Source organism: Hypanus sabinus, chromosome 10 (genome assembly GCF_030144855.1).
Source record: "Hypanus sabinus isolate sHypSab1 chromosome 10, sHypSab1.hap1, whole genome shotgun sequence".
NCBI classification, from domain to species: domain Eukaryota; kingdom Metazoa; phylum Chordata; class Chondrichthyes; order Myliobatiformes; family Dasyatidae; genus Hypanus; species Hypanus sabinus.
The window spans coordinates 71,680,989-71,699,822 of NC_082715.1; the positions used below are offsets into that span (position 1 = coordinate 71,680,989).

Consider the following 18,834-nt stretch of genomic DNA (forward strand, 5'->3'; position numbering starts at 1 on the left):
TGCCCTTCTGAGTATCTCTTGAAATTGTTTTGAATGTATGTTTGTAATGGAATGTAAGTAACTAAAATGAGCATTGTAATCTAATGAGATTATTTCCTGAATATGGATAATATAATAAAAGACAGCTAGATATCAACAAACATAATCCCAAGACTCATGGTTCCAGGTTGTCAGGCAAGATTAATTTCACATACCATTGATAAAATAGTGAAAATATGATCATCTCTATAGTCTGTTGGGATTTAGATATGTAAATGTATGAATTTCGTGCAAAGCAAATACATTAAAATATTACATATAACCATGTCAGGAGTATCCAACTTTATTCTTAAAGCTCACAACATATTTCTGAAATCACAGGGTGGTGAAAAAGACATTTAGCATTCTGACCTTCATCAATCACGTCACTGAGCTTAGGAGCTGGGACGTTATGGTGGCGCTGTATATGACATTGATGAGATTACACTTGGAGTACCATGTACGGTTTCGATCACCCTATTATAGTAAAACATTGGAAAGAATGCAGAAAAGATTTACGAGGATGCTGCCAGGACTAGTGGTCATGATTTGTGGGGAAAAGTTAGCCAGGCTAGAACTTTATTCCTATTACAAGAGGATGAGTGTATACAATTATGAGAAGCATTGATAAGCATCAGTGAAATCATTGCTACAGACAGCTGTATAGGCCAAATCATTAGTTATATTTAAAGCAGAGATGCCACTCCATCAAAGGTTACAGGGAGAAGGCAGGAGAATGGAGTTCAGAGGGATAATAAGTCAACCATGATAGAATGACAGAGGAGACTTGATGGGCCAGATGGTCCTAAGTCTTATGGTCTGATGTTGGATGGTCTTTTTTCCCTAGGGTAGGAGTGTTGACGACTAGGAAAGCATTGCTTTAGGGAGAAGTGAAATATTTAAAAGGGACTAGAGGGGCAACTTTTCAATGCAGAGGATGTTGAGTATATGGACAGAGCTGCTGGAGGAAGTGGTTTAGGCAGGTACAATAGTATCATTTAGAAGCATTTGGACAGTTATATTAAGGCTGGGGTATAGGGGGAATATGGGCCAAATGCAAGAAATTGGGACCATCTAGGTGGACACAATAGTCCTTATGACCGTAAGACATAGGAATAGAATTAGGCCTTTCAGAGTTTTTGCAATGTTTTCACCTGACTGTTGAAGGATAAATTATCATGGGCAGTGGGATATGTTTGTTCTGACCTAATAACATGGTCTAGGCATGACAGAAGCACATCAGACCAATACTGAAGAACAACAGACATACAAGAGATTCTGGAAATACTGGAAATCTTGAGCAACACACACACAAAATACTGGAGGAAATCAGCAGGTCAGGCAACATCAATGGAGAGGAATAAACAGTTAACATTTTGGGTAAGACCCTTCATCAGGATTGGAAAAGAGCAAGGTAGAAGTCAGAACAGGAAGGTGGGGGAAGGGGCAGGAGTGTAAGTGGGCAGGTGACAAGTGAGACCATGTGTGGTGAGAGGGGGATGATGGAAGTTGCTGATAGGTGGGAGAAGTAAAGGGCCTGTAGAAGAAGGAATATGATAGAAGAGGAGAGTTGACCATGGAAGAAATGGACAGAGGAGGGTTACCAGAGAGAGGTGATAAGCTGCTCATGGGGGAAGGAGAGGAGGAGAAAAGGGTGAGAGGATAACCGGAATGGGGAACGGAAAAAGAGCGGATGGGATGCAAAACACAGGAGAGCAAGTTCCAGAAGTTGGAAATATGTTTTTGCTATCAGTTTGCAGATGACCAAGATGGAATATGAGGTGTTGCTCCTCCAACCTGAGTGTAGACTCATTGTGGCAGTAGAGGAGGCCATGGATAGAGATGCCTGAATGGGAATGGGAAGTCAGTATGAAGTGAGCCACCACCAGGAGAATCCTGGCCATTGCAGTGGACAGAGTGATGGCACTTGATGAAGCTTCTATTTTTCTCACATTGCTGACATGAAATTGGCTCAGTCCATTTGCTCTAGTCATACATAAACAGACCTTGGCGGTCTCGTCACTAGGACAGTGAGCTGTTTATTGTACTGATTTAATATTGCCTTTGTTTCTATGTGCCTCCTCTTGTGGTGGCTATTTGCTTATCTCATCTTGTGTTTACGCAAACAGAGTATGCAGTCGAACTTTATAAGATTACATGGCAGTTCATAGACAATAGATTGAACAATGAATTATTTTGCATTCATTAAAATAAATTAAATCTCTAAAATTTTGTGGAAAGTGCTGCTGGAATTTGGAATCATTAATTTGTTTAAGACATTAATCAGACTGCATTTGGAGACCAAGCAAATTTTGGGTCTGTACCTGAGGAAGGATGTGCAGACCCTGGATAGTGTCTCGATAGTGACCCTGGATAGTGATCCCAGGAATGCAAAGATAAAGAGAATTTGACATCTCTGAACCTGTCGTCTGTGGGGTCAGATTTCTGATTTATAAAATATTTCTGAATTACTAAAAAATATAAATTGCAAAAGATTTCCAAACTCAGGTAAAATTATTACAAATTAAAAGAACTTTCTAACAAGTTGCAAATGACCGAGTTGTCTTTCACAGAAACTGAAGGTTGAGAAATGAATTCTAGCTCTTCTTTCTGTCACACTGTATACTATTCACTGTGTCAATCTTACTACCCATACTATTCACTGTTACTAAATCTGTTTTATCTCAAATTAAATTTATTTCATAATTATTACTCAGTATCTAATTTCCCAACTGCTTACCCAGTGAAAATGTGACACGCAGTATAACTAATGGCAACAGTGATATTTGCTGAAATTATTTCTCTAAATTCTGATTATATTTTGCAGGTGTCACCTTAGAATTAGATTCTTGTTTAGACCCTGGAATTCCTGTAAATGGGCGCCGACATGGAAACAACTTCGCAATCGGATCAACAGTGACCTTCAGTTGTTGTCCAGGTTACACCTTGAGTGATGACAAGCCCCTAATTTGCGAAGATAACCGCCAATGGAACCATGCATTGCCAAGCTGTGAAGGTGGGCTCATCACTCAGACAAAGAGTCATTGAAGCATAGAGCCAATATAGTGCAGAAACAGGTCCATCAACTCATCGAGTACATGCTGACCTGTCTTTATTTCTGCCTAGTGCCATCTATATGCAGCCACACCATGTACCTATCTCTCTATTTTACCTTCTACTTGCATTACTAATTTAATATATAATATATATATTTCTTATTGTAATTTATAGCTTGATTTATATATTGCACAGTACTGCTGTCACAGACCAATGCATTTCATGACATATCTAAATGATATTAAATCTGACTGTGACCCAAACTTTTCTCAAATATTGAGATCGAACCTACATCCACTGCTTCCATTATCAGCTCATTCCAACACACACACTCTGAGTGACGAAGATTCCTCTCATGTTCCCCTGAAATACCTCTGGTATCTAATAAAGTGGCCACTGAGTGTATGTTTGTGATCCTTTGCAGCTGTAGTCCATCCACTTGAAGATTTGACATGTTGTGCATTCAGAGGTGCTCTCCTGCACATCAGTGTTGTAATGCATGGTCATCTGAGTTACTGTCACCTTCCTGTCAGCTTAAACCAGACTGTCCATTTTTCACTAAACTCTCTCATTAACAAGGCAATTTTGCCCACAGAACTGTCACTAACTAGGTATTTTTGTTTCTACGCCATTCTCTGTAGACTCCAGAAACTGTTGTGCTTGAAAATCCCAGATTGGCAGTTTCTGAGATATTCAAACCACCCCGTCTGACACCAATAATCCTTGCACAGTCAGAGTCATCTTGATCTCATTTCTTCCCCGTTCTTATGTTTGGTCCGGGCAGCAACTGAATCTCTTAACCATGTCTGCATGCTTTTATGCATTGAGTTGTTGCTGAAGATTGGCAGATCAGATATTTGCATTCATGTTCCGGTGTATCTAATAAAGTGGCCACCAAGTGTATTTTACATTTCACCTTTAACCAATAAACTCAAATTCTAGTTTCAAACAACCTCAGGCAAAACAGCCTGCATCCAGTCACTATAGTTATACCCCTCATATCTTTGTATACATGTTATTTCTGTATGTCTTCAGAGCATGAGGAAAGCTTACTTCACATGGTTTTGGGACAGTCTGAGATACCAGGGTTATAACTAAGTAGAAGACAAGAAACTTCATCATCTGACACACTGTTTTCTCTCAGTGCAATTTGTCATTGTAATTTCTGCTCTTAAACCAATAACATTAAATACATCTTTAAAAAAAGAGAAAGATCAGTATTAATACCAAGAAGTAAAGTCCTGATAATGGTGTTCAAGATGATGAGAGGTATAGATATAATGGACTGTCAAAGCCCTTTCCCAGGTTGGAAATGTCTAATAAAAGGGGGGCATAATTTTAAGGCAATTGGAGGAAAGTATAGGGGGTATGTCCAAGGTAAGTTTTTTACGCAGAGTAGTGGATGCTTCGGATGGAGTACCAGGGTTAGTGGTAGAGGCAGATAAATTAGGAACATTTAAGAAACTTTTATATAGGCACATGGATGATAAACAAAAATGAGGGCTATATCAGAGGGAAGAGCTAGATTGATCTTGGAGTCGGAAAAATATTAGCACTATGTTATGGGCTGAAGGGCCTGTAGTGTTCTATGTTCTACATATAATGTATTACAAGGTCTGGAGGTGGTGTGCTTTTGGTAATTTCTGCTCCCATACCCAACTGTTTTCTTACTAACTGATGCTGAATGCCAGTATATATGAGGGGGGCAGAACTTTAAAGTAATTGGAGGTAAGTATAGTGGGGAATATCAGATATAGGTTTTTATAAAGTGTGGTGGGTGTGTGGAATGCCCTGCAAAGGTTGGTAGTAAAGTCAAATATATTAGGGACATTTAAGAGACTCTTAGATAGGTACATGGATGTGGGAGGGCTGGTTTCAATTGATCTCAGAGTAGGATGAATGTTAGCACAACATGGTGGACTGAAGGACCTGTGCTGTAATGTTTTATGTTCTAGGTTCTGACTTTTATGAATAATTTGGAGGGGGTGCTGAATGGTTTCCCAGTGGGCTGGATGCTGGTTGGAGGAAACTCAAGTCTGACCTACTGTGCCAATTAATCTAGCAACCTAAGGTTCTCTCAGGTGCTCTGGTTTCCTCACAAATCCCAAAGATGTGGGAGGAAATTGAAGCACTCAGAAGAATCTCCTGTGGACACAGTGAGAATGTGCAACCTCCATGCAGACAGCACCTGAGTTTAGAAAGGAACGTGGGTTCCTTGAGCTGTGAAGCAGTTTCTGCATCACTGCGATGAAGCAAACCTTTCCTCACTGCCTTTTGTACAAGTGACCTGAATCTTCTCAGTGGGATAAATAGTGCTATCCATCATTTCTGCAATGCGACCGTCCTCAACACTGATTAGGCAGCACATAACATAGCAGTTAATATAATCGTATTACACTGCCAGTGACCTATGTTCAATTCTGCCATGTTCTGGAAGGAACTTGTACCTTCTTCACACAACTGCAGATTTCCTCCAGGTGCTCCAGTTTCCTCCCACTTTCTGAAGATAAACAGTTTAGTAGGTTAATTGGTCTCATGAGTGTAACTGGGCAGTGTGGACCATTGGGAAAGAAGGGCCTGTTTACTGTGCTAAATCTCTAAATAAAAATAAATAGTGAAACTTACAGGATTACAGCTCTTACGCCCTTCTGGTAAAGCTGTAGAATGAGGCCACGCTCAGTTGAATTTGCTCTATGTCATTAATTCGATCACTTATATAATTTTCTGAAAGAATAAAAGTGTTGAACTGAAATTTGTAGTAGTGGGCTTGCATAAAAATCACATAGAAATTCAACAATCCCATCCTTTTAAATGGAAACATTAAATAAAGCAATGCATTGAAACTCGCTCATGAACATTTGCCAGAAGCACAGTAGCTGGAAGTGAACTGAATACAATTACCACAGTGAACTGGTGATTTCCACAGAAAATTCTAACAGTCATCTGCTCTGTCCATTAGGATCAATTGAATGAATGATACTTAATAAGCTAGCAGAAACTAATTTCCCCAAGACAAAAGCAATTAAGCCACCCTACATATTAAATATGACCCTTGAATGAAGTTTCTATGGATTCATTCTTGTTCAGATCCAGGGAAATTACATCCTCTTTTTTTTTAAAAAAAAGCTCATGTTATAATACAGAATAGTTAATATTGGAATCTTTCTTTTAATTTATGTTTCTAATAACTTCAAGATGACTGTTCAGAATGAAAGAAGTTACTGAGTCCTAGAGCAATACCACACAGATGCAAGATCTTAGGTACAACAAGTCAATGCCGATCAACTCGCCCCAATTTCCTATATTTGGCACATATCCCTCAAAGCCTAACCCTCCATGTATCTACTAAAGTGCTTTTTAAATACTCGTATTGGCCCTGCATCACCCACTTCATCTGTCAGCTACTCAATACCCTCTGCATGGATAACTTGCCCTTTAGGACCCTTTGAAATCTTTCCCCCTTCCATCCTAAAATTATACCCGCAGTTTTAGACTTCCCCTGCCTAAGGAAAAGACTAGTACCATCTACTTCATCTATGCCACTCATAATTATAAATATTTGTATCAGGTTGTTCTTCATTCTTCTATGCTACAAGGAATACAGAACTGGCCTGGCCAACCTCACTCTATAACTCAGGCCCCTCGGGTCTGGTAATTTCCTTGTACATTTTGTTTGCACTCTTTCTGTTTTGGTCATGCCTCTCCTGTAACAGGTTGCCCAAAACTGTACACAGTACTCCAAATGCAGATACACCAGACAGACAGACAGACAGACATACTTTATTGATCCCGAGGGAAACTGGGTTTCATTACAGCTGCACCAACCAAGAATAGTGTAGAAATATAGCAATATAAAACCATAAATAATTAAATAATAATATGTTAATCATGCCAAGTGGAAATAACTCCAGGACCAGCCTCAGGCTGTCTGATACTTGGAGGAAGGAGTTGTAAAGTTTGATGGCCACAGGTAAGAATGACTTCCTATGACACTCAGTGTTACATCTCGGTGGAATGAGTCTCTGGCTGAATGTGCTCCTGTGCCTAACCAGTACATTATGGAGTGGACGGGAGTCATTGTCCAAGATGGCATGCAACTTGGACAGCATCCTCTTTTCAGACACCACCATCAGAGAGTCCAGTTCCACCCCCACAACATCAACTTGAAACCACAATGTCTCTACTGTTAGATAAATGCTCTGAATGAAGAAGGACAAATTACCATAAGCCTTTTTGACCACCCTGTCTACCAGTGATACCACTTTTAATAATCTAATCATGTGGTACTTCTAGGCATTTTCCAGTGCCCAACCATTTATAGTACAAGTCCTCTGTAATCTACAATAACCTCCATGACTATCAACAACACCTCCTCATTTTGTGCCACGTACAAATATGCTAATTGGAACTAATTGCAGTCCTTTATCTAAGTGTCCAACATGTTGTAATGATTTCATTTAGGACTATTGCATCATAACAGATTTTAATAAACTTGGAACATATTTGATCATATGACATAGAAGCTGATTTAGGCCATTCAGCCCATTGAGTCTGCTCTGCTATTCTATCATGGCTTATATTATTATCCCTTTCAACCCTATTCTCTTGCCTTCTTCCCATAAACTGTCGCGCTGAAGGGTCTCAGCCTGAAACGTCAACTGTGCTCTTCTCGGTAGATGCTGCCTGGCCTGCTGAGTTCCTCCAGCATATTGTGTGTGTTTCTTAGACTTCCAGCATCTTCAGATTTTCTCTTCTTTGTTTCTTGTAACGTTTAATGCCTTAAGTAATCAAGAGTCTATCAACCTCTATTTTAAATATACCCATTGACTTGGCCTCCACAGGTGAATGTGGCATTGAATTCCACAAATTCACTAACCTCTGGTTAAAGAAATTACTCCTCATCTCTGGTCTAAAAGGATGTCCTTGTATTCTGAGGCTGTGTCCTCTGGTCCTAGACTCCATGCAGAGGAAATCCTCTCTAGTCCATTCTCTATAGGCCTTTCAATATTCGGTAAGTTTCAATGAGATCCCCCCTCGTTGTTCTAAATGACAGAGCCATCCAATACTCCTCATACATTAGCCCTGTCATTCCTGGGATCATTCTTATGAACCTCCTCTGGATCCATTCCAATGTCATCCCAATAAAGACACAGCCTCAGATTGGAACGGACTTTCTATTATGGTTGTATTCCTTCTCAATGTTGCAATGCAATATACTATTTGTTTCCTGTTATATAAAAACACAAATGTCTATTTTCCATGGAAAGTATCCAGAGCCTTGCTTATTTTCTGTCAGATGTTTGACACTTACTGCTTTCTTTATCATGGAGGTTAAAATCAACAACTGGCCATTTCTCTTTCATTTCAGCTTTCTGTGGTGGCTACATCCATGCTGCAAGTGGAACCATTCTGTCGCCTGGATTCCCTGATTTCTATCCCAATTCCTTAAATTGTACATGGATAATTGAGGTGTCACATGGAAAAGGTAAGCCAAAGTGTTTTGTTTACCATAGTTTCTCCACTTTCTGGTGGCGCATCTGCGTGAGGATTATTTTCAGATTATGATTGCTGGCTGCTTCAAATGTTTGATCTATTATGCAAATGATACTCAGAATGAAACTGCTAACATATGTGGATTGTTTGATGCTTCAGGCTTATACTTGCTGGAGTCTAGAAGAATGAGGAAGGGATACTATTGAAGGGCCTGGTTAAAGTGGACATGGAAAGGGCAGAGTGGGTGCAGAGAGGTTGTTTATGATAGAGTGGATTTTTATGAGATAAAATTGATGTGCAAAGGATATTACCATTAGTGGGAGAGTCCAGGACCAAAGGGCACAGTCTCGTAATACGAGGATGTCCCTTTAGAACAGAGCTGAGGAGGAATTTATTCAGCCAGAGAATGGTGAATCTGTGGAATTCATTACCACATGTGGCTATGGAGGCCAAATCGTTAAGTATATTTAAAGTGGAGATGTCAAGGGTTACAGGGAGAAGAAAGGAAAATGGGGTTAAGATGGAAAATAAATCAGCCATGATTGAATGGTGGCATAGACTTGATGGCCCCTCTTATGTCTTATAGCCTTAAGAATTTTTTGATAAATCCTTGCATCTGAATTTATTCTGAACTTTTGTAGACTCACTCAACTAGCAATGCCTCTTTTGCAGTAACGTATTACCTAGTTGAAGAAGGGAGCTAAAAGAACATCCCTGCTCAGAGCTGAGATTCATTTGATGCCACTGGCTGTTGTTCCCAATCCCAAAAATGAACACTTATTTGAAAACGTTAAAGTTGAGTTTATTGTCATATGTCAGATGCACAGGTGCAATGAAAAACTTAAATTACAGCAACATCACAGGCACATCTCATCTGATAAGCAGTATCCACAGAAAAATCATAAACTAAATGTAACATTTCCAAGGAAGAACATAATGAAAATGAAATTAAGTGTGTTTCAATACAAAGTGCTCAAAATGGTCATAGTGCTGCTAAATTGTCAAAGTACACATAACAAAACATACTGAATAACAATGCAGATGAAGGGTCTCAGCCTGAAACATCGACTGTTTATTTTCCTCCACTGATGCTGCCTGACGTGCTAAGTTCCTCCAGCATTTTGTGTGTGCTGTTCAGGATTTCCAGCATCTACAGAATCTCTTGTTTTATGACAGTAATATTGTTTGTAGAGTCCATGCTGAAGTTCACCTGCAATTGGTTCAAAGGATTCAAAGTAGATTTATTATCAAGGTATGTATGCAGTATACTACCCTGAGATTCAACTTCTCCACAGACAGCCACTAATCACACAAAACCGTAGGACCCATTCAAAGAAAAACATCTACACTCCCCATGCAAAAAAAAATCATGCAATGGCAACAAAAGCATATCCACTCCCCCCACACACATAAAAAACAAAGTGCACAAATGGCAACAAGAAAGAACAAGTGAAAATGCAGAAAATAAAACACAAAATTGATAGAGACCGTTTTCAGTTCAGTTCATTGTTCTTTAGTCCAATCCACAAAGCGTAGACAAAAAACTTTGGTACCATCCTCTGACAGCATTGAGAAAGAGAGAGAGACAATTCAAACACAGGGACCTTCCCTCAGGAGCAGAGAGTGGGAGGGAGAGAAAGAGACCATCACACACAAACATCTTCCTCCAGCAGCAGTGAGCAAGCGGCTGGCAGATGGCGCTGAACACTCGCTCGCCTTCCAAGGTAGATAAATTGCTATAAATTACACAAAATTATACAAAAAAAAGATCCGAAAACATAAAGTCCATTTTAGTGCAAAGTGGTCGTGGTGTTGGTATACTAAGGTAATAATTAGGATTAATTCATGCACTGAATGGTTGAAGGGAAATAGTTGTTATTGATTTTAGTGGTGTAGGACTTCAGGCTTCTGTACCTCCTGACCAATGATACCTGTGAGAAGATGGCATGGCCTGAATGATGAAGATCTTTTTCAGAAGACACTGCCTCCTGTAGACACTACTGATAATGATGAGGAATGTGCTGGTAATTTATTATGCTGAGTCCATTATTCTCTGCAGCTTCTTATATTCCTGCACATTTGAATTAGCATATCAGACCATGACACAATCAATCAGGGCACGTTCAAAAGTATGTCTGTAGAAGTTCTAATGTGAATATATAATATAGAGCCCTTGTGGGCTACCCCCTTCACATCAGTAGGTTGTGTTAGTTGTTAACACAAAGGATCTATTTCACTGCATGTTTTGATGTACAGGTGATAAATAAGTGAATCTGGAATAAATTCATCTGAATCTCAATGAAGAGGTTGGTAAGAGTGTGGAACAAGTTGCCAGCAGAAGTGGTGGATGCTCAAAGTTCAAAGTAAATGTACTACCAAGGCATCACCATATACATCCCTGAGATTCACTTTCTTGTGAGCATACTCAGTAAATCCAAGAAATATAATAGAATCAATGAAAGTCCGCACCCAACTGGATGGGCAAACAACCAAGACAACAAACTGTGCAAATACAAAAGAAAAATAGGAAATAATAATAATAGTAATACATAAACAATAAATATCAAAAACATGGGATGAAGAGTCCTGATAGTGAATCCACAGGTTGTGGGAACAGTTCTGTGATCAGGCGAGTGAATTGTGTGAAATTAACCCCACTGATTCAAGGGCCTAATAGTAATTACATTTCCTAAACATGGTGTTGTGAGTCCTGAGGCTCCTGTACCTTACTCCTGATGGCAGCAGCGAGAAGAGAGCATGGCCTGGGTGGTGGGGGTTCGTGATGACTGATGTTGCTTTCCTGAAACAGCACTCATTATGTGCAATGGTGGGAAGGCTTTACCAATGATGGACCAGGTGATTTTTACTACTTTTTGTAGGATTTTCCATTTTAGGGCATAGGTGTTTCCATACCTAGCAATAATACAACCAGTCAATATACTCCCCATCAGATATCTAAAGAAGTTTGTCAGAAACTTTGCAAACTTCTGAGGAAGTAGAGGCATTGCCATGTTTCTTTCGTAATTAAAATTTGGTGCTGTGTCCTGGACAGATCTGCTGGAATGATAATACTGAAGAACTTAAAATTGCTGACCCTCTCCTCTGATTATCGATCATGACTGGCTCATGACCTCTGGTTTCCTCCTCCTAAAGTCAATAATTGGCTCCTTGGTCTCGCTGACATTTAGTGAGAGGTTATTGTTGTGGTATCAGCCAGATTTTCAATCTCCCTTCTTTACGCTAATTCATCACTACCTTTGATTTGGCCGGCGATAGTGGTGTTGTCTGCAAACTTAAGAATGGCAGTGGAGGTGTGCTTAGCCTCATCGTCATAAGTATAAAGTGAGTAGAACAGGGGGCTTAGCACACAACCTTGTGGTGCTCCTGTGCTGTTGGAGATTGTGGAGGAGATGGCGTTGACAATCCATACTGACTAGGGTGCGCAAGTAATGAAATCAAGGAACCAATTTCACAAGGAGTTGTTGAGGCTGAAGTCTTGAAGCTTATTGATTCATTTTGCGGGGATGATAGTATTGAATGATGAAGTATAGTTGATAAAGAGCAACCTGATGTATGCATCTTTGCTGTACAGATGCTCCAGGGTCGAGTGAAGAGCCAATGAAATGATATCAGCTGTGGACCAGTTGTGCCAATGGGCAAACTGAAACAAATCCACGTCACTTCTCAGGCAGGAGTTGATATGTTTATCACCAAACACTGAAAGTACTTTAGCATAATGGATGTAAGTGATTCTGATTGATAGTCATTGAGACAGGTTACCACAATCTAGTATAATTGAAGTCTGCTTGAAGCTGATGGGTACCTCAGACTGCCAACGTGAGAGTTTAAAGATATCGGTGAACACTCCAGCCAAGTGATTTGCACAGGTCTTTAATACTTGGCCTGATGTGGGTTCAAATTCAACACTTAAGTGAAATTTGGATGGGTACTTGGATGATAAGAGTATGGGGGGTGATCGTCCAGGTGCAGTTTGATGGGACTAGCAGATTGATAGTTCAGCATTGACTGGATGGGCCAAAGGCCTGTTTCTGTGCTGCAGTGCTCTGTCATTCTTCTATGACTCTCAACCTCTCTGCAGACAGAAGGTTTATTTCAGCTGTCTCTGTGAATTAGAACTGGCCTTTTCTGGGCAGAGATAATAGTGACTTTTTCTGCTTATATTTAGGTGTGCAGTTGGTATTTCATACCTTTCACCTTGAGAACTCGCATGACTATCTAATTATCACAGAAGATGAGAGCTTCATGGATCCAGTAACAAGACTGACTGGCTCTGCCTTGCCTCCAACCATCAATGCGGGTCTTTTTGGAAATTACACTGCACAATTACGCTTCATCTCAGATTTCTCTGTGTCTTACGAAGGGTTCAACATCACATTCTCAGGTAGGTCTCCTTCCTTCAGTTTCACACGTGGTGTAAAGAAAGCATGTGAGATAATGCAGTGACTAGGACAAAAACATAGGTGCAAAAAGAAAATGATGGACGTGGATAAGGAAACATGCGCAAAATGCTAGAGGAACTCAGCAGGTCAGGCAGCATCTATGGAAATGAGTAAACAGTCAATGTTTTGGATCAAGACCCTGCAGTCTTGAAGAAGGATCTTGGTCCAAAACACTAAGGGTCCTGATGAAGGGTCTCAGCCCGAAGATTTGACTGTTTATTTCCCTGCATAGGTGCTGCTGAGTTCCTCCAGCATGTTTTATGTTTTGCTTTGGATTTGCAGCATCAGTAGAGTCTGTTGTGTTTATGGAATAAGGTAAATTGGTTTATTCTTGTCACAGGTGCAGTGAAAAACTTGTCTTACACATCATTTACATATACAGTATCATTTCATTACACAGTACGTTAAGGTACAGTAAGGTAAAACATTTACAGAATGCAGAATATGGTGTTACAGTTACAGAGAAATTGCAGTGCAGATCGAGGTTAAGAGTCCATCTTATTGTCCTAGAGAATAAGGTACAAGGTCTAACACAGTTGAATATGAGGTCAGGAGCACACAGTCTTCTTTCTAAGGTTATGGAATCAAGAATCAGGGGACATAGATTTAGGGTAGGAGGAAAAGTTGAGTAGGAACATGAGAAATAACTTTTTTTCAAAAAGAGATAGTATCGATGAGGAAGTGGCTGAGGCAGGTACCATAACATTTTTTTAAAAATTGGTCAGGTACATGATTAGGAAAGATTTAGAATGTTAAATGGGACTAGCTTGGATGAGGCATTTTGGTTGACATGGAGCAATTGGGCCAAAGGGCCTATTTCCTTGCTGTATGATCTCAATAGATTTTGGAGAGGCTGACAGGATGTTTATAAAATAAGAAGAGGTATAAACAGGATCGACAATCAGAACCTTTTTCCCAGGGTAAAACTGTCAATTAGTAAAGGACATGCATTTAAGGGAAGAGGGGATAAATTCAAAGAGGTTGTGTAGGGGCAAGTATTTTATGTAGAGAGTGGTGGGTTTCTGAAACATGGGTGGTACTGGAAGCAGATATAATAGCGGTGTTTAAAAGGTTCTTAAATAGGCACCTGAATATGCAAAGTATGAGGGGTATAGATCATGAGCAGGCAGAAGGGATTTAGATTAATTCAGTATGAAGTTTGTGAGCTGAAGGGCTTGCTTCTGTTCTGTACCGGTCTGTGTTCTACATACAAGGATGGCGCAGTAGTACAGCAGTTAGCGCAACCCATTACAGCACTGGCGGTCACCGACTGGGGTTCGATTGCTGCCACAGTCTGTAAGAAGCTCATATGTTCTCCATGTGATCATATAGTTTTCCTCTAACTACTTTGGTTTCCTCCCACTTCCCAAAGATGTGCAGGTTAGGGTTAGAGTTGGTGAGTTGTGGGCATGCCATGTTGGTGCTGGAAGTGTGATTACACTTGCGGGCTGCCCTCAGCACATCCTCAGACTGTGTTGGTTGTCAACACAAAATAAAACATTTCACTGTATGTTCTGATATTTTGTTGTACATGTTACAAATAAAGCTAATCTTTAATAAAATAAAGCAAGTCACAATCACTTTGAAACTCTGCACTGTGATTTATAGTATTTTATCTTTCTTTGCCATACTAATTTTTAGCAAGCACCTTGTATTACAAATTTTAGTAGCATCGTACCAACATTATTAAATAAAAGTGTCAAACCTGGAATGATGCATTGACTGAGAATATCAGTTGGTGTGCAGAATGCCTTTGTTATAACTTGCAGGATTTTCATGTGGCTGCATCAGTATGATAGGGAGGCCATCATAAGCACAGGAGATTCTGCAGATGTTGGAAATGCTGGAGGAACTCGGCAGGTCAGGCAGTATCTATGGAAATGAATAAACAATTGATGTTCTGGGCTGAGATTCTTCATCAGGACTTGAAAGGAAAGGGGAAGAAGCTGGAATAAAGAAGGTGGGGAAGGAATACAAGCTAGAATATGATAGTTGTAGACTGGTAGGTGGGGGAGAGTGTGAACAGCTCGAAAAGAAGGAATCTGGTTGGAGAGGAAAGGGAAGGAGGAAGGGCAGCCAAGGGAGATAATAGGCAGGTAACAACAAGAGGGGAAGTGAGAGGGGAACCAGAGTGGGGGATGGAATAAAAGGGTAGGAGGAGGGGGAAAATTACTGGAAGTTAGCAAAATTAATGTTCATCCCATCAGGTTGGAGGCTACCCAGACAGAATATTAGGCACTGTTCCTCCAACCTGAGAGTGGATTTATTGTGGCAGTAGAGCAGGCTATGTTGGAATAGAAATGGGAATTGAAATTGAAATGTTGGCCACCAGGAAAGCCTGCTTTTCGTGGATGGAGCCAAATGCAGATGTAAGGATGATATCATGCCAACTTTTATGTAATTTATCTTCAATTGTAAGACTTCCAGTGAAATGAGGAAATTTTGTTTTACGTTTGTTGAATGCAGTGCATAAAATATTTTTCATAAAATAGTAATTCATAAAGCCCTTTTCATTCAGATGATGTAGTTCAAAGTACCTTGTAATGGGATACGTGTTAACATGAAAATAAAATAAAAATAAACATGTAAATAAAAGACAAGAGGACATTAGTTGAAAGCAAGGTTAAATAAATAGGTTTTGAGCTGGTGATTAAATATGTCAACTGTCTGCATCCCTTATAAATTTAGGTATTAAATTCTGAAGTTTAGGAATGCAGATCAAAACTGCAGAACTACTAATTAGTTTTTGAGGGGGATTCTTTAAATTAAAGAGACTAGTGGAAGAAGACCTGAGAGCTCAAGCAAGTTTACAAAACAAAACTGAGAACATGAGTTGTAAACAATCCATTAAGGTGAGTCTGTACGTTGTACAATCAGTTCATTGTTGAGGTGAGTGAAGTTATCCATACTGGTTCAGGAAGCCTGATGGTTGAAGGGTAATATCTGTTCCTGAACCTGGTGGTGTTGGATGCAAGGCTTTGGTACTTCCTGCCCACTGGTATTAGTGAGAAGAAAGCATGTCCTGGATGGTAGGCATCCTTAATGATGGATGCCACTCAGTGGTGGGAGGCCTTTGCATGGAATTGACTAGGCAGTATCCGTTGCTTTTTGTGGTCTTCCATTCTTGTGATTGGTGTTTCCATCCTTGGCTATGATGCAACCAACTATTATACTCAGCACAGTGCATTTATTTTTTTTTCAGATATACAGTGTGGAACAGGCTCTTCCAGCCCAATGGGCCCTGCTGCCCAGCAGCCCACCTATTTAGCACAAGCCTGATCAATTTACAGTAACATATAAACCTACTAACCGAAGCGCCTTTTGACTGTGGGAGGAAACCAGAGCACCCAGAGGAAAACCACATGTTTCCAAGGAGCATGTACAAATTCTTTACAGATGGTGCCAGAACTGAATTTGGAAATAGTGTCATGCTGAGCACCACTGTGGCACCCTGTATTGAAGTTTGGAATGTTTTACATGATGTGCTGAATCAACACCAAATCTACATGCGTTCTTTGGCATGGCACTTACATGCTGGTCCCAGGACAAATCCTTTGATATGATAGCACCAATGGGTTTAACAAATTTCTACCTCCAATCCCCTAATGAGATCTGGCTCATGGACTCTAATCAGCTCTTTAGATTTTCTGATGTTGAGTGCGAGGTAGAGTGAAGTAACTAGATATTACTGTTGACTGCTTTGATTTACAGAGTATGATCTGGAGCCCTGTGATGACCCTGGTGTTCCTGCTTTTAGTCGGAGAATTGGGTTTCAGTTTGAAGTTGGAGACTCGTTGACATTTTCCTGTTTTCCGGGATATAGACTGGAAGGTGCTTCTCAGATCACCTGTTACGGAGGAGGAAGGCGGGTGTGGAGTGCACCTCTTCCAAGGTGTGTGGGTAGGTGGTCACATGCTTTCATTTCATGCATCTTAACTTTAAGATGATTGTATTTATTGCTAGAGAAACTGCCAATAGACACATAGATCTACAGCAACAAATAGGTATCATGGTGTAAGTCACCTACAGAACACTTCCATGATTTGTTAACAATTAATTGAAATATTTCTTAAACACTAAATCTTGAGGAAGAATTATCAGTCAACTATCATTTGGTCCTTTCCACCCCCACCCCCATATTCCAAAGCTAATCAAGAATGAAGTATACAGTGAATAAAAAAATATGATTCTGAGGAACAGAGGGATCTTGGGGTCTTCATTCGTATATCCCTCCAAGTTGCTGCACAAGTTGATAGGTTTGTTAAGACAGCATATGGTGTGTTGGCCTTCATTAGTTGGGGGGGACCATTGTGTTCTTTAGGTGTGAGGTAATGTTGCAGCTCTATAAAATCCTGGTTAGACCACATTTGGGATGTTATATTCAGTTCTGGTCACCTCATTATAGGAAAGATGTAAAAGCTTTAGAGAGAGTGCAGTGGAGATTTACCAGGATGCAGCCTGCATTAGAGAGTATGTCTCATGAGGATAGCTTGAGTGAGCTTGGGCTTTTCTCTTTGGAGTGAAAGAGGATGATTGTGAGGTCAGGAATCCATTTTATCATATGAGATCTATTCAGGATTGTATAAGAGATCTTATAACAGCAGGATAGAAGCTGCCATTGACACTAGCAGTACATAATTTCAGCCTGATGGGAATTGGCATTGGTATTGGTTTATTATTTTTACATGTAATGAGATACAGTACAAAGCTTGCCTTGCACACTGTTTATACAGATGAAATCATTCTACAGTGCATTGAGCTAGAATGTGCCTCAACCTCAATGAAGTCCTCTGATGTTCAAAGAGGTTGAAACAATTAGCAGGTAAAACAAGGCAAAACAATCAGTGAATGTAGAATATGGTGTAACAGTTACAGAAAAAGTGCAGTGCATGTAGACAATAAGGTGCAAGGTCACAATGCAATGTGAGGTCAAGAGCCCATTATGTCATACTAGGGATCTGCTCAATAGTCTCACAATAGTGGGCGAAGCTGTCCTTGAACCTGGTTAGCAAGACAGACTTTTCATCGTGTCTTGGTACCTGATACAAGAATAAACCAATACCAATATTAAAGTGAAGTGTGGCTAGACAGTAATGTGCAAAGTCACAATAATGTAGACTGTGAGGTCAGGTCAGGAGACCATTGTATTGTTTAAGAGGTCCATCCAAGAGTCTTAGAACTGTGGGATAGAAGTTATCGTTAAGCCAGGAGCAGTTCAGAGGGATGCGGATCAAATACAGGACTTGTAGGTACAGAGGTAGCCTGTCTTGGGATTGAAACCCAGAGATCAAAGCCCTGAGGCTGATGAGTCTGGAGGCCAAAGCCTGAGGTTAGTGTATTCAGAGGTCAAGACCTGAAGTTCGAGACCTCTAGATTGGTGAGTCTGAAGGACAGAGATCTGATGCTGTTGAGTCTGGAGCCATGGTCTGGAGGCAGGCTGTCCTGTCATTGGAGGTCTGTCTGTGTGGGAAAAGGATTTGTTTTACGGTTGTCTCGTGTTGTTTGTTTGCTGTGTGTTGTTCTAACAAGCGTTGTGGGTGTGCTTTGTTGTCGCTGGAATGTGTGGTGACACTTACAGGCTGCCCCCAGACCATCCACAGAGTGTGTTGGTTGTTATGTTTTGATGTACATCTGATAACTAAGTTTGAACCTGAATCTGAGTGGGATGTGCTCAGGAACACAGCTCAGATGAGTTGGACTGAATGGCCTGCTTTTGTGCTGTGTAACTATGACTCTATTTTAGGACAATGATCTCAGAAACTTAAGCTAGAAATGAAGTGTGACCTATTTTTTATTGAGAAAACAC

The 18,834-nt window shown here is 40.3% G+C and overlaps 1 protein-coding gene across 1 annotated transcript in view; it reads left to right on the top strand.

The window, feature by feature from the left end:
* The window catches only part of LOC132400744 (CUB and sushi domain-containing protein 1-like), a 2,029,389-nt gene that overhangs the window by 1,535,457 nt on the left and 475,098 nt on the right, over positions 1-18,834 (top strand). Inside the window, exons 18-21 of the mRNA XM_059982042.1 lie at positions 2,846-3,034; positions 8,444-8,560; positions 12,755-12,970; positions 16,740-16,928. Of these exons, the coding sequence (XP_059838025.1) occupies positions 2,846-3,034; positions 8,444-8,560; positions 12,755-12,970; positions 16,740-16,928 (711 nt within the window). The remainder of the gene's footprint in view (positions 1-2,845; positions 3,035-8,443; positions 8,561-12,754; positions 12,971-16,739; positions 16,929-18,834) is intronic.